General features: G+C 33.8%; 1 protein-coding gene across 2 annotated transcripts in view; it reads left to right on the forward strand.

The window, feature by feature from the left end:
- LOC129464491 (cadherin-10) overlaps positions 1-16,324 on the forward strand; it is a 165,382-nt gene that overhangs the window by 99,495 nt on the left and 49,563 nt on the right. For both annotated transcript variants that reach the window (XM_055245783.2, XM_055245782.2), the window contains exon 3: positions 14,517-14,811. In XM_055245783.2, the coding sequence (XP_055101758.1) occupies positions 14,517-14,811 (295 nt within the window). The remainder of the gene's footprint in view (positions 1-14,516; positions 14,812-16,324) is intronic.

The following is a 16,324-nucleotide window of genomic DNA, read 5'->3' on the forward strand; positions in this document are numbered from 1 at the left end:
GCAGATGATGGGCATACCAGACATATTTACATTACAAAATTGGAATTAAAAATCAATGACTAAATGAATATCTCTAGTAAATTCTTATTTAAAAATAGATCTGTTGCTCATACCACACACATGTTCACACAAATACAAATCTGCATGGTGAAAGTGAATGAAATTTCAAAAGAAAAGCTTTAGAGATATAAAAGTGAAGAGACTGTGAGGCCATATTGATGACACTGGCTTAGAAAAATAATTTTTGAGTAAGATACAAAGAGGAGTAACCATAAAATGAATGCTTGATAAATTTGACTATATTAAAATTAAACATTTCTCTAATACAAAATGAACGGTTACCAACGTTAAAAGAAATATCTCAAACTTGGAGAAGATATTTGTAGTAATATGTTAAATTAGAATATATAAAGTATCTGTTAAAAATTGAAAAGAATATGTCAGAGCAAGTGAAACAAGAGGGAATAATAAAATATAAACGTACTAAAGAGGAATGCTGAATAGTCTATAAAAATGTAAGTGAGGGAGTGAGTCTCATTCAATGGAATAGCAAATGCAAAAGGCTGAGGTAGAAATAAATGCAGCATATTTAAGAAACAGAAAGGCCAGTTTAGGCTTACATGGCTGAAGAAGGGAAAAAGATGAGGCCAAAGTGACAGGCCGGAGCTTACATCATATGGATGTTGTAAATTGGGCTAAGGGGTTTAGATTGTATTGTAATGTGATGGGAAGCCATTGGTGGGTTTTGAGCAGAGGAGTGCCATGCATAGTTTTGCATTTAAAAATCATCATTCTCACCACTGGGTAGAGAGTAGCCATAGAATGATGGAAAAAGAAGCTTAGGGACTAAATGAGAGCTGAGGTGATGACTTAGGACGATTTGTGTTGGAATGGGAACAGCAGAGGCAGTGAGAAGGAATTGGAGATACATTAGAAGTCAGAAGGGATTTTCTTGTGGAATAAATGAGTAAAGTTGGCGAAAAACTCAATGACTCCTAGGTTTTTGTTTTGAAAAATTGGCTTGATTATCATGCGGGTTAGTAAAATGAGAAGGACTGATTTGTGGGGAGGATGGAAATGATGCATTCTGTTAAGGACAAGTATTCTTACCCAAATTGTAAAAATATAAAATATGAATGAAAAAAATGCACGCCAGCCTCGGGATGGAGGTTGTATAAAGATCTAAGAAAGTGAGAAAAAGATAGAGAAGATTTCAATTGAATGAATTACAGTTCATTTTAATTTTAGTTCTTAAAGTAAAAAAGATAGATATAAATTTGGAAAAATATTGACATTTATAGAATCCTAGTATTTCCTTGTTTTGTTTTCTTATTCTATGTAGTTTTCTTTACATTCCATTTTGGTGGAATACATAATTTTTTTTTTTTTTTTAGATTTATAGCCAGATTCATAAGCCTGGATGTTGATGGTGGGTGAAGGTAGTGGGGTCAAATGGAAAGTGGAAAGACATGAAAGATGGTAACTTTGTACTGAAGAAGAATTATACTGAAAAATATGCATGTCAAAACTGTACAATTCAATGTATTTTCACAAACTGGTTGAAATTTAGAATACTTTAAACATTTGCCCCCTTTTCTTCTATGTATTATTTTCATGTACTTTCTTTCTATATCCAAAGACATGACTATTATTGTTTTGTATATCCAGCAATTATTTATATTTACCACATAGTTGCTGTTCTGGTATTCTTCATTCCCTTCAGTGATTTTATCTGGGATCATTTTCCTTAGGCCTGAAAATATCAGTTTAATATATCTTTTACTGAATGCCTGTTGGGATAAATTCCCTGGATTTTGTCCAAAAATATACTTATTTCACCTTTCTTTGAAACCTATTTTGATACAATATAGAATGTTATACTGCTAGTTATTTTTTTAATCAATGCTTTAAGATGTCATTCCATGTTGGGTGTGATAGCTCACACCTGTAATTTCAGCACTTTGGGAGGCTGAGGCGAGCAGCTCACCTGAGGTCAGGAATTTGAGACCAGCCAACATGGTGAAACCTCGTCTCTACTAAAAACACAAAAATTAGTGGGGTGTTGTGGCAGGCGCCTATAATCCAGCTACTCGGGAGGCTGAGGCAGGAGAATCACTTGAACCCAGGAGGCGGAGGTTGCAGTGAGCCAAGATTGAGCCATTGCACTTCAGCCTGGGAGACAAGATCGAGACTTCGTCTCAAAAAAAAAAAAAATGTCATTCCATTGTGTATTGGCTTCTGTTATTTTTACTGAAACATCAACTATTACCCAGGTTCGCTGCTTTGACATTAATGTGTCTTTCTCCTAGGTACTTTCATAGTTTTCTCTATGTCCTGAGTATTTAAAATTTTGAGTATAACTGGGTTAGGTGTGATTTTCTTCTCATTTATCCTTTTGGGAGTTCTTCCATTTTATTGAATGTGTAGGCTGTAATCTTTCACCAGTTTTTAAAAATTTCTTACCTATTTCCTCTTGGAATACAACTTCTACTTCATTCTTACCCTTTCTCCTTCTGGAAATCTGATTTCATGTCTTGCAACTTTTGATTGTGCTTCACAAGCATTCAATGACCTTATGTAATTTTCATTTTCATATTTTTATTTTCTGCATCTTTCAGTTTGTGTGTATTCTATATATATATATGACTTCACTTGGGAATTTTTGTTTTGGCTTCTGAAAGATTAAACTTATGTTTTTCTGTATCCAATTTGCTCTAAAACCTCTCTGTTGATTTATGAACGTCAGATATTGTATTTTCAGTTTCAGAATGCTCTTTTGATTCATTTTATCTCAATTATTATCTATTTTTCCATCTGTTTTACATTTTTAAATATATTAAATACAGCTATTTTCAGCCTTGTTTGCTAAATCTGTTATTCAAATATGGTTTCTATCTCTACTTTTATTCTTGCATATTAATCCCCTAATTGTGCTTTTTTGCATGTATAGTAAAATTTATTTTTAACCAAACAATATGTATAAAGAACACAAAGACTCCAGAGTGAGTTATTTTTTACTGGAAAGTTTTCTTTTTGTTTATCAGATTATTTATTTGCTTATCACTCTGATTATTAATTTTATATGTCAAGTTGGCTAAGATGTGGTACACAGTTGAGCAAACTAACTGGTCTTATTGTGGCTATGAAGGTATTTTTTACATCTGCTTAACATTTATAATCAGTAAACAAATAGAGCAGATTACTCTCCATAATACCATTGGGCCCCATCAAATCAGTTGAAGGCCTTAAGAGCAAGGATTGAGGTTTCCTAAAAAAAAAAAAAAAAAGAAGAGGACTGGGAATTCTATCTCAAGACTATAACATAGTAGCTCTGCTGAGGTTCCCTTGGCTGGGCTTGGTGGCTCAAGCCTGTAATTCCAGCACTTTGGGAGGCCAAGGCAGGTATATCCCCCAAGGTCAGGAGTTTAAGACCAGCCTGACAACATGGTGAAACGTCTCTATTTTTAGTAGAGACGGCTCTACTAAAAATACGTGGGGCGTGGTGGCAGGTGCCTGTAATCCCAGCTACTCAGGAGGCTGAGGCAGGAGAATCGCTTGAACCTGGGAGGCGAAGGCTGCAGTGAGCCGAAATCACACCACTGCACTCCAGCCTAAGTGACAGAGCAAGACTCAGTCTCAAAAAAAAAAAGAAAAAAGAAAAGAAACCCTACTGAGATTCCCATCTGGTGGCCTAGTCTGTGGATTTCTGATTCAAGACTGGAATATCAACACTTACGTGAATTTTGAATCTGCTGCCCTTCCCTGTAGATTTTGGACTTGCCAACCCCGACAATTGCATGACCCAATTTCTTAACATTTCTTTGCTTTGTGCTTCTTCAACAATTGACAGAAGTCACCAGGAGGAATTTGTCTGTGTGTTTTGCCACTTACGCTTGACAGGAAGAGCAATGTATCTTCTGCTTCCTCTTCTCCTGAGCGATGGCCATTTGTCAAGGGACCAAGTGTGTATGTTTAGCTTCTAGAGGCACTGAGAATTGTTGAATGCCCTTAGGTTAAAAAATAAGTCTCTGTAAATCCTCAAGTTCAATTCCATAATCTCTGGAGGACTTCCAACTTTCACCTCTTCACTTAAAAAAAAAAAAATTGAATCTAAGAACCACAAGTCTGGAAATGTGGATAATTATGTTACAGCTTTCAGAAGCTTTCAGCCTTGCCCTTTAGCCTCCTACATACTCTATTCAACAAAAGTCTTTTGGGGAAGACTGGCAATGTGCTTGAAGACCTTCAGTTTACCAATATTTTTACTCCAGTACCATAAAAACTCTATTTTTTTTTCTCCTAGAAGTGCCCTTTCCTTGGCCAGTTACAGATACTCACCTTCAAGCCCCCGGCCAAGAATTGGCAAATTCCCTCAGGAAAAAGCAGCTGCCAGTCATCAGCTCACATCTGTACAATTCTCTTCTCTCAGGTTTCAGTTTATTCAGTTCTTGTTTATATAGCAATTTGGCCCTGGCAATATGATTTTCTGTGATTTATTTAGCTGTTCTACATGATGTCAGTGGGAACATTGGCCTGCTGTTGCTTACCTACTTCATCCTACACTTAAGATAAATTACAGATGTTTACAATGATCTAACTTACCGTTTCAAAGGCAAATTTGGATTAGCATTTATATTATTAGCAGTTCACTAAAAATTTTAAATCGTCCTCTGGTAATCCATGTATATATCATAGTCCACTGATCCAATTTCATAGTTAACTGGAAGTCTTATATATCTTACAGCCCAATCTTTTTCAGTTTGAAGGCTAAAATTTTCTTTGTGCAGATTGATACTTTTAACACAGAGTAATTGTTGACCCCATGTTTCATTATGAACTTCTGGCTCTCTTTCCCTTCATTCAAAATATTCAGGCTTTCCAAAATCATTGCTCATCTTTTTTATTTTATTTGTTTGACATTTGACTCTGATGTCCATTTCCTTTTATCAATAAATAAAATAGATAAAAGGAAAATGTACTATGTGCTGTGAAAAGTTTGGAGTCCACTAGAGTAGAAAACTTGGTTCTTATTTTCAAAATAAATATACTTTTAGTTTCAGAAAAATTATGAAAAGAATAGTTCAAAATTGTTACAGGTGTTATAAGGGTTTATATGTGTATATATTTGTGCACACAATTTATATATGTATACACACATACATAGTTATATATACATATATACATAAACAATTTAAATATTTAATTTTGTATACTATTATATATACATATACACACACATAAAAAGTATAATTGGATAAATAGGATCTTTATAGATGAGTATGAATTTTTAGGGTGGATAAATCAATGTCATGAGGGAGGACGCAAATCACAGAGGCATGACATTGATATATTTGGGGATAGGTATATTCATTTGATGAAGATATGAGTATCTCTCAGTCAATCGAGCAATCCCTTTTCCTTGTGAGAGCATTGATCTTGATTTCTCAATTCCTTTTTATTGGGGAAAACACAGAAAGTTAACCTAGAACAAGAATTTTATTTTTATTTTAATTTAAGGGTGTTTGGCTATATTTCAGAGGATCTTTGTACTCCCTGATACTGCATTAGCATTGTTTGTGTATTTTGTACACACACACACACACACAATTTTTTTCAAGGATACCATTCATAGCCTTTTTAAAAAATACTCATTTTAGTTCGTGTCTCAAAAATCAAATAAATGTAAAGATCCAACCTCGTTTATCTCTTTCCTCTCTTTGACCATAGTCCCTTGAGACTGTAGTCTGCTGTCTAGACCTTCTCCTTCAAGGCATCCGGTCATGTGTTTGTCACCCTAAAATAAAAGCATCTTTAGAAGGCTTAGAGGCACAGACCTTCAAATATTGTCTCTGTAGCAAAGTCTCCAAACCTTTTAAAGTCCAAAAATACCACCCTTCGAATTCCTATCACTTCTTTAGTTTCGTTCGATCAGTTACAGAAATATTTCCTTTTTTAATTTTTTTAGTTTTTTTGAAGACAGAGTTCTACTCTGTCTCCCAGAATGTCATGGCAGGATCATACCTCACTGTAACTTGCATGCATTGGCTCGAGCAATCCTGCTTATGAGTCCCAATCGAGTCCCAAGTAGTTGGGACTACAGGCATGCCACTATGCCTGGCTAATTAAAAGAAACAAAAATGTCAAGAGGACTCTGTGTTGCCTAGACTGGTCTTGATCTCCTGGCCTCAAAAGATCCTCCTGCCTTGGCTTCCCAAAGCACTGAGATTATAGGTGTGTGAGCCACATGCCAGGCCTGAAAGACTCCTTTAGTGAATACTTGCACCGAGCCCTCACTTGGTTTTAAAATTTTCTGTCATTGTGCCTTTCTTGGTGAAAGGGAGGAAAGAATGATTCTCAGCTATTTGTATAGCTCATAGCAAAGAAGTTATATTTTTCTACTAGTGTTTCTGTGATCTTTTAAATGAATCTCTTGCTTTTAAATGTTGTGAATTTACTGAACAACTTCTTAGACACCTATGTATATATATCCCTGTATTGTAAATCCAAGATGCTTAAGAAGACTTCTCCAAGTTGTGGGGAAAAAATAAGGTGTAAAAACGTTCCATGTCATTTTCAGACCACAAGGAGATAATTTTCATAATTCAGTGATCTTCAAAAATATAAGAAGATTCCTGGCTTCTAAAAGAATATGAACCTTCTCTAAATCATTTTCTCAATAAGTCTCTTTACAAGTGATAAGCTAATACCTGAGAAATAATGTTCTATTTTATGTTTTATATACCACTTAAGAACTTACAAGGAGGGTTCCTTAAGTTATGTACTTAAATTGTTGACCTTTGAAGCAGTTAATGCCTGTAAATATATTTTTTACATTTCTGTCCTCAGAAGCAGATAATGCCTGTGAAAGTGTGTTTCTGAAATAAATAAATGCCTTTAGTGTAATCTTAATATCTTTCCAATGCTAGCAAATAAATATATCCTAGTTGAGATGCTTCAAGATGTGACATAGCAACATTTTTAGCAGGACCTGCCTTCTAGAATTATATAGCATTCTCATGAAGAAGTCTGATCTCTTGTAGGTTCTTGAGTAATTCAAGTTGACTTCAAAGAGAACTCCTACATCTCCAGGACCATCCCAGATTGGACACTTTAGTCAGAAGTGGCCACAAGCACAAGGCCAACTTTCAATAGGCTGCAGACTTGGAAGACTAAATGGGAAAGAGGAATCCCTAGTTATTTAATCCAGATCCTATTGACGTTTTTCCTCTTGGAGGAAATCTCTGGGGAACCCTGTCAAATGTGAAGAATGAACCACTTAACTTTTTTGCCAAGAACTAATTTATGCAGCTATATGTGCCCACCCATCATTTAAATCTTCAGAACTTGCCTCTGGTCCCAGAAAGAAATTATTCAGAAAAGTACTTATCAATCTAAATAATATATATGGGCAAATTATTATAGTTGTTTTTATAATCTATTTCATTGCTAAGCTTTATTTGCCCTCTCCATTTCCATGTTGTTGTTGTTGTTGTTGTTGTTGTTGAGACAGAGTCTTGCCCTGTCTCCAGACTGGAGTGCAGTGGCGTGATCTTGGCTCACTGCAACCTCCGCCTCCCTAGTTCAAGAGATTCTCCTGCCTCAGCCTCCCAAGTAGCTGGGACTACAGACATGCACCACCATGCCCAGCTAATTTTTGTATTTTTAGTAGAGACGGGGTTTCACCATGTTGCCCAGGATGGTCTCGATCTCTTGACATCGTGATCCGCCTTCCTCAGCCTCCCAAAGTGCTGGGATTACAGGCATGAGCCACCATGCCCGACCTTCCATTTTTGAAGGAAGAATTGTTTTATCGAGATTCATGAAATTGGTCTTGTTTTTATGTACATTAGTATTAAAACAGTGCTCTGGAGGGAGCAAACTACACTTGGAGGACTATGTTGGAATTACTCTATAATCTTCCCATACTCCATCTAATTCAAGGTTTTCTCCAATTCTCCTCATTTTTCTTCAGCCCCAACAACCTGAGTAACTATTTATTTATTTCTGGCCAGATTGTGTTTGCTGTCTTTGACGTGCTTTCAGCTGCTTTCTGATACCAGACAATTTTTCACCCGTGTTTTTTTTTGTTGTTGTTGTTGTTGGGTGCAAATTTAAAGTTATTTGATTCATTGTTTTATTTTCCACTTAGTATTATGTTTATCAACTGGAGCAGTTAGAGCAGAATACTAATGATGCCACCAGGAGATGATGGCATATTTGCCACATTCTACATTTTTTTCAACAAATATAAAATACCTTGGCTGTTTGAAAGAAAACCAGGCATAAATTATCACTGTAAATTGAAAAATCTATTCAACAATTTTGTTATTTTCAGGTTTATGTACGTAAAAACTTAGCATAAATTGTTTGACTCAGATACTGAATGTTATAATCGTTGTGATTCATTCATCAAAATTTATCTTTCTAAAAACTAATCTATTACAAACATAATTCTAATGTAGTGCTACAAAGATAATTCTAATTATCTCTACTTTTCCAGTTTTTGGAATGCAACCAAATACCGACAATTACCAATATCTAAAATGGTATCAGTATTCCGAATAAGAAATAATCTCACAATAATATAAGCAATATAAGTGCCTATTGATAGATACAGTTTTTTCACTATTTAAATTTTTTCTTTATTTTTCTTCTAGCCAATGGTGAAAATAAAAGTAAAATATTTTATCTAACAAATTACTTAAATTTCCTGTACTTTGTAGATTGATTTTTTTGGTAATATTTCTTCATTTAATGTAACTTAAAAATGAATCGATATTAAGAGTTAAAAGTTTGCTATGGTGTGAATATTTGTGGCCTCGCCACCAAGATTTATATGTTGAAATCCTAACTCTTAAGGTGATGGTTTTAGGAGGTGGGGCCTTTGTGAGGCGCTTAGGTGTGAAGGTGGAGATCTCATGAACAGTATTCGTGCTCCAGCAAGAGATCCTCAGTGAAGACCTTTTGCCCTTCTACCATGTGAAGACACAGCCAGAAGGTATCATCTATGAACCAGAAAGTAGGCCATTACAGTCAGGCCTCTGAGCCTAAGCTAAGCCATCATATCCCCTGTGACCTGCATATACACATCCAGATGGCCAGTTCCTGCCTTTACTGATGAGATTCCACCACAAAAGAAGTGAAAATGGCCTGTTCCTGCCTTAATTGATGACATTATCTTGTGAAATTCCTTCTCCTGGCTCATCCTGGTTCAAAAGGTCCCCTACTGAGCACCTTGTGACCCCCACACCTGCCCGCCAGAGAACAACCCCCCTTTGACTGTAATTTTCCTTTACCTACCCAAATCTTATAAAACTGTCTCACCCCTATCTCCCTTCACTGACTCTCTTTTTGGACTCAGCCTGCCTGCACCCAGGTAAAATAAATAGCCTTGTTGCTCACACAAAGCCTGTTTGGTAGTCTCTTCACACGGACGTGCATGAAACTTACCAGACACCGAATCTGTTGGCACCTTGAGCTTGGACTTCCCAGTCTCCAGAACAGTGAGAAGTATATTTCTGTTGTTTATAAGCCACCCAGTCTGTGGTCCAATCATGCATAGCTTCACCTTCTGAGAAATGCCTCATTAGGCAATTTTGTCATTGTGCAAACATTGTAGAATGTACTCACACAATCTTAGATGGTATAGCCTTCTACATACCTAGGCTATATGGTAGGGCCTATTGCTCCTAGGTTACGAACCTGTACAGCATGTTATTTTACTGAGTACTGTGGGCAATTATAACACAATGATAAGTCTTTGTATATCTAAACATAGAAAATGTACAGTAAAAATACAGTATTATAAACTTATGGGACTGCTGTTGTCTATTCAATCTGTCATTGAAATGTTTTCATGTGGCACATGATTGTAGTTTGCTATAGCAGACTGAACAGATAAAAACTAAAATGTTTTACCAACATTGTCCATATACTTAAGTGTAAGCTTATTTCATTTCCACTGGATAAACAATTGATTAGATATTCTTTTCCTCCTCTTTAAAAATAATTTTTAAAAAATGTTCTTAAACTAGATAGGCTGCAAGACCGCTTTAGCTTATAAACTTCATTTTATACAAAGATGTTTTACAAGAAATGTTATAAAATTAGCAGAAATCTGACACATTTCAAGTGACCAGGCATTCATTAAAAATTTTGTTTAAATTTTTCTTTAAATTCAATCTATCATTTGGTTTTAAATATTAAAATTACTCAATATAAACAAATGTAATAATGTATTATAATTAAACATGTCTGAATAAAAAAGTTAAATAATGGGAAAATGACTTTTAAATGTGCAGTGCAGTACCAGTTGTTCTATTTTCATTAGTTGTCATGTATCTTTCCATGTCCTTTATCTGGTTGTGAATTTACAAGGAACACAGCAGGTTGTGAATTTTTAATAGGCTTTTCTCAAGGAAAGAAAAGGTCAGTATTAACATAAAATTCTTTTTAAAAATGTGTGACACAAATGTTTCACACTGAAGAACAGGTGTTACTGAGGAACTAAAACCACAATAATCTAATTTTTTTATGTTTAAAGAAAAATGTCTCACATAATAAAATAATAAAACACAAATCAATATATAAGTCATATCTTTCAAAGTAGATGCTTTAAGTTTTTTGGCGTGTGACCCATTGATCCCAACTTCTCAGCAATGTAAACTCTTTTGTTCAATAAAATGTTTGTTTTTAAATCCAAGTATTGTTACCTGATATCCAAATAAAAAAGGAGGAGTTGTGAGAAAGCTGCAGTTATAAAGACTAACCCTTGTCTGATCATTACTCAGTGAATGAATTGGAATAGGAAATAAAATTGTGCCACAGACACACAAAGAATGAGGGAAGGTAGTAATACCAGAACAACTGTTGAAAAAGTATGCAGAGTAAGAGATAATTAAAAAAATAAAGAGATTTTAAAAAGAAGATGGGAAGCTTAGGAAGGGGACTATAACTCAAGAACTTTGTCCTTTGGTCTGTTTCTGTAACTGTTAGGAAATCATCAATATCAATAGACCTGTTATTACTTAGTTCTTGTATCCCATCAGTTTCATCTAGAAGAGGAGCTATTCCCCAAGTCTCAGGAGATCTGGAAATTCATCTTTCTGCCTCCTTTATTTACTCTGAAAAGTAAAGCTTGGCCACAGGAAGAACAGATCTTGACTGAAAAACATAAGAAGTGTAAGGTTTTTTTTAGTTGTATCACCCTACCAATAAACATTTTTACATGCCAGGATCACAGTTTTATTATGTGCAATGAGATTATCCACATAATCTCATTATTACAGTGAATATCTCTTGTAGTTTCTTTACTTGTCCATGTATCTAGTATGTTTTCAAAGACCATCTTTCATTAAACATAGGCTAATGTCATGCCCTCAAATACTGTCTTTTTGCCCTTTATTCTAGGGCTAGTTATCATTTGTTTCCCTCTGTGACTTTTTAAATGCACATTATCATTAGTACAAGCTCTAGTGGTTCAAGTAAATCGTATAGTAATTCTGTCATCTTAGGATCAAGCTGTATAAATTCTTAGTTGTAATTTGCTTCTCTTAATTATATTCCCTTTGGTGAAGGTAGAAATCCTTTCATTTTCTGATTCTCAAAACCACAGTCTACTTGCAAACTCCATCTCTTTGGTTCCCTACTACCATGTTCAATTTTCTAATCCCACAGAAACTCCCACAGTATGTGGTCCAATTATAAGATTTAATTTTCACTCTCTGTAGGATAAGTGAAGATAATAAATCCTGCTGTGATTTATATTCCAAAACTGAGCTTTCTAAAAATTAAAATCTCACCATCTTAGCAGCTTTTTTGCATGTCTAACTGATTAGAATAGGAGAAAGGGTTTTAATGACACCTATCTTGCCTTAGATCCTTCTTCATTCCAAATCTATATTCTATATTTATGCAGTGTTCTTTCTAAAATGCAAAATTAATAACATATAAAAATTTCCCAGGTTCAAACCTCTACTCATTCTTTGATAATTTGGGTATTGTAAGCTTAAGAGATCCTCATTCATTCCTGAGGGCTTTTATAGGGGCTGTCTTGTGAATTTCCATTTCACAAAATGTTTGAATCTTCCACAGAAACTGACTGGAATTGTTGATTTGGATTAAGAAGTACACGATTCTTATGAGAATAAGCATATATTTCTCAATTAAAATTATTGAATGCAAAGAGAATAAATATAACTGTCTACTATGAACCATAACATTATCTCATCAAATTATTGATAATATCAGTAATTTTTCTTGAATTATTTTGATTCTCAGATAGAACAAGAGATATGCAGTGCTTAAATCTGTAACTTGGAAAATTGCCACTGTGTTGCACATGCATGTAATTGGAAAGTTTCCCAGCAACTATGTACATTTTCAGTTCCTGTAAAGCATCAGTCTTCTGACTTTTTTTAAGAGTGGTTTCCTGGATAAAAGTCACATGTTACTTCGGAAAGCTTTTTAGTTAAAAGGAGTTATTTCCTGAGTTTCTCAACCTTACTTTATTGTTTATGAATAGCTAAAAATGTAGTAAGAAACTATTTGTTACCTGACTTCTTTATCTTTTTCTCCAAAGTATATGTCCATTTGGGGTTTTCTTAATCTATTATGTCTGTATTAATAAGTAGTTTATCCAGAAATGTAGTTTTATCCAGAGTTGATGGCTAGCTGCTAATTACTACTTCCATTAACCAAAAAGTAGACTGCTTTTATAGACCCAGTGATAACAAGTAATAGCATACATTAAAGATAAATACAGATAAAATTTTATTTATTTTAAATATTTTTGGTGTCTACATAAAAATGTTTTCAGGGACAAGTTTATTGAAATACGTTCTCATAAGTAAAAAAGAACCTTTCAATTAAATAAACAAAAGTCTTCTTAAATAGGACGTAATTAGTTTAAAATTCTACACTTAATTAGATGAAAATGAGTGTTGGTATAAGTAGTCTAAAGAGCAAAAATGAAACTTATTTAGGTAAATATGTAACTCTATGTATTTTTTCATATAATTGAAGATTATTGTCTCGAATTCTTAATTCTGTAGGCTGTAGATCAGTGTGCCTATTCTGATTTATGTCTAGATTTTATGTAAATATTAAAACATAAAACATGTCTATAATGATGTCTGTTATAATAAATGTTTTGTAGAAATTAAGATCTACAGTTTTAAAAATATTTCTTATCAAACATATAACAACATAAAAATTTGTTGAAGCATAACCTCATTGCACATAATAAAACTGTGATTCTAGCATGTAAAAATGTTTATTGGTAGGGTGGTAACACTAAAAAAAACCTTACACTTCTTATGTTTTTCAAAGCCAAGATCTGTTCTTCCTGTGGCCACGCTTTACTTTTCAGAGTAAGAATTCTATATGGGGCAGGAGGTATAACCATCTGGCAACTGCCTGTCCATTTCCAGAATTCTCAAGATCATTGGGGACCATTATTTCCTGCCCAAACATTCCAGAGCTTGCTTCTAGGTCTCAGAAGAGGCTCTTCTTTAAGTTAATTGCCCAAAGGTTAGACTCAGTCACTAGTACAGTAGTACATGTACTCCTAAGCCTGTTGGCTAGCCTTAAGGGCATCTGTTGAAAAATAACCTAGATGGAATTTGTTCATGACACATGAACTCCTGGACTGGCATTTGCACTAGGATCGTGTGTACATTGGGCTGAGATGTCCACGTGAAGGCATGCAAAGCTCTTTGATGTGATGAAGTGATTCTCAAAGCTTCAGCGTGGTTATGTTACAGGCTCAGGAAAAGGAGCAAGACACAGGCCTTGTATTGCCTTGTTCCTGCACAGAATTTCTCCTTGTAGGTTTTTAAAAAGGTAGATTTGACAAGATAGGAGGCTAGAACATATTTTATTTTATATTTCATTAATTTTATTTATAACTTTAAAATATATAGACGTGTTATGTAGATATCTATCTGCTCTGAGTACTACAAATATTTGTGGGGTAATCACTGTCTATTGTATAAACCAAAAAATAATGTATGTTGTTTTTAAAGTAAGAGCTTTGTCTCCTACAGCTTTGCTTGTCTTACAGTTCTTAAGACATTACTAATTCATCAACAAAAATATAACTAATAACAAGTTTATAGCAGATGTGTTTTTTTGCACAATTTAAGAATAAAATAATCTTTCATTCACAGAAAGAGATGAAAGAGCAGTGTTTACACCCACCTATCAAGATTGATGTATCTGGGACAGAATTTATTTGCCCATGAAAATGAATATTTACCAAGCAAAGAGAGGAGCTTGGTTTAATTTTATTACATTTTTTTCATTTAGAATAAAAATTATCCTGATATATAAAAGGCTATTCATGTTATTTAAAGTGTATAAATGAGTGTGATCAAACTTATTCAACTCTCATTTCAAGAACTAGGATAGCTGACCCCATTGCTCAGTGATGAGACTTGAAAGACCTTCTGTGAATTCTTTCAGCATCATGTACCTTTATACATTATCATGGATATACTCTTTTTTATTTCCCCTAGCTACATTCAGACCAAGATAAAGGAGATGGATCACTCAAATATATCTTATCCGGAGATGGAGCTGGTACTCTTTTTATTATTGATGAAAAAACAGGTGATATTCATGCCACAAGACGAATTGATAGGGAGGAAAAGGCCTTTTATACTCTACGTGCACAAGCTATTAACAGAAGAACTCTGAGGCCAGTAGAGCCAGAGTCAGAGTTTGTGATTAAAATTCATGATATCAATGACAATGAGCCAACGTTCCCAGAAGAAATCTACACAGCTAGTGTTCCCGAAATGTCTGTTGTGGGTAAGTTCATTTACAATGTTTATGATGGTATTCAAAAAGTGTTTTAAATATCAAGAAATTCTTATAATAGTATAATCAATTAATTGAAATCCTCTTTGATTTGCTAACATGAGTACATATTTATTTATTTTTTCTTTAGGAGACAATCAGAAAAAAATGATCAATGCAATTTACACTTCCTACGGATTTGTGAATCTTTATAATACATATAGGTAGACACTCTCCTCAAAAATAAAGAAAATATCATTGAAATTCAGTAGAAAATTGTGAAAATAAATTGTTTTTTGTCCCTTGGATTCAGATAAAAGTTGTATAGATTTCTGATCCCAAATATAATATAAATACATTTAGAATACCATAGAGGTTATATAATCTTCACACATATTCTAGACATAATTTACCAAAAGATTTTGTCTGGAATATCTACTATCTACATATTTCAACTGAGGAAATTGATTAGATTATTTCTTTTTTATTAAATATCTTAAAATATCCTATCATTATAATTATTGTGTATAAAACTCTGCTGGTATCTTTAAAATTCTTTGAAATCTTATATTCAAAAAAACCAGTTGAAAACCTATGGTTAAATACATACAGATACAGAATTACCAAGTTAGATTGTGGAACCTGTAAAACATAAAGCATGAAAAAAGTAGAAATATAACATTCGAGAAAATAGAATTTCTCTTTTCAGTGTAAATAAATGGGAGATGTATCTGTAGACCAAGAAAACTAAAACTGCATTAATTTTTTAAATTAGATATAGAATGACAGGCAATGAAAAGCATCAGAGAACAGTGATAATATTTTCAGAGACATATTTTTGTATTCGGTAGGAGAATAGACACTTCTCAAATATGTGTGAAGTTGTTTAAACTGATTAAACAAATCTGAAGCTTTACTTGTAACACTTATAATTGCACATTTTCAGACTCTGCATTTCTCAAAAGCATTGTTCTGGGATTGTTATTTAATATTTACTTCATTAAATCCCAAGAACTTTTGGCATTCATCTCACTATAAAGTCCTTTTAAATATCTTGAACTTTATTAAATAGATTTTAGTAGTTCATGGAACTTGGGATCATGTTGAATTGTTTCTAAATTTAGAATTTAATCTATTCATAAAATTGTATTCTAGAGCAGATGTTAATTATTTTTAGAGTTAATTAGTGGAGAGGGGGAAGAAGAACACACTCCTGTGTGATTAGATGTGCCCTTTACACAAAACAAATCTATTATGTGAAAATGAATTTCAATATCCAACTTGAGCATTTGTAAAGTGACTATATTTATTATATTCTATATACTAGAATTATCTATTGCATGCATAAAAATAGACATGTTGACTAAATAAATATTATGTATTTGAACTCAGAGTTTACCTGTAATAACACTATATATCTACATATTCATCCAAATTATATATGAAAGTTTCTTTAAGAGGTCATTATTAAAGCCAGAAATCATTCAAGTCTTCAATGAAAACCAGTGCTTTTGCTCCTCCTTCT

This window comes from Symphalangus syndactylus, chromosome 16 (genome assembly GCF_028878055.3).
Source record: "Symphalangus syndactylus isolate Jambi chromosome 16, NHGRI_mSymSyn1-v2.1_pri, whole genome shotgun sequence".
NCBI lineage: Eukaryota > Metazoa > Chordata > Mammalia > Primates > Hylobatidae > Symphalangus > Symphalangus syndactylus.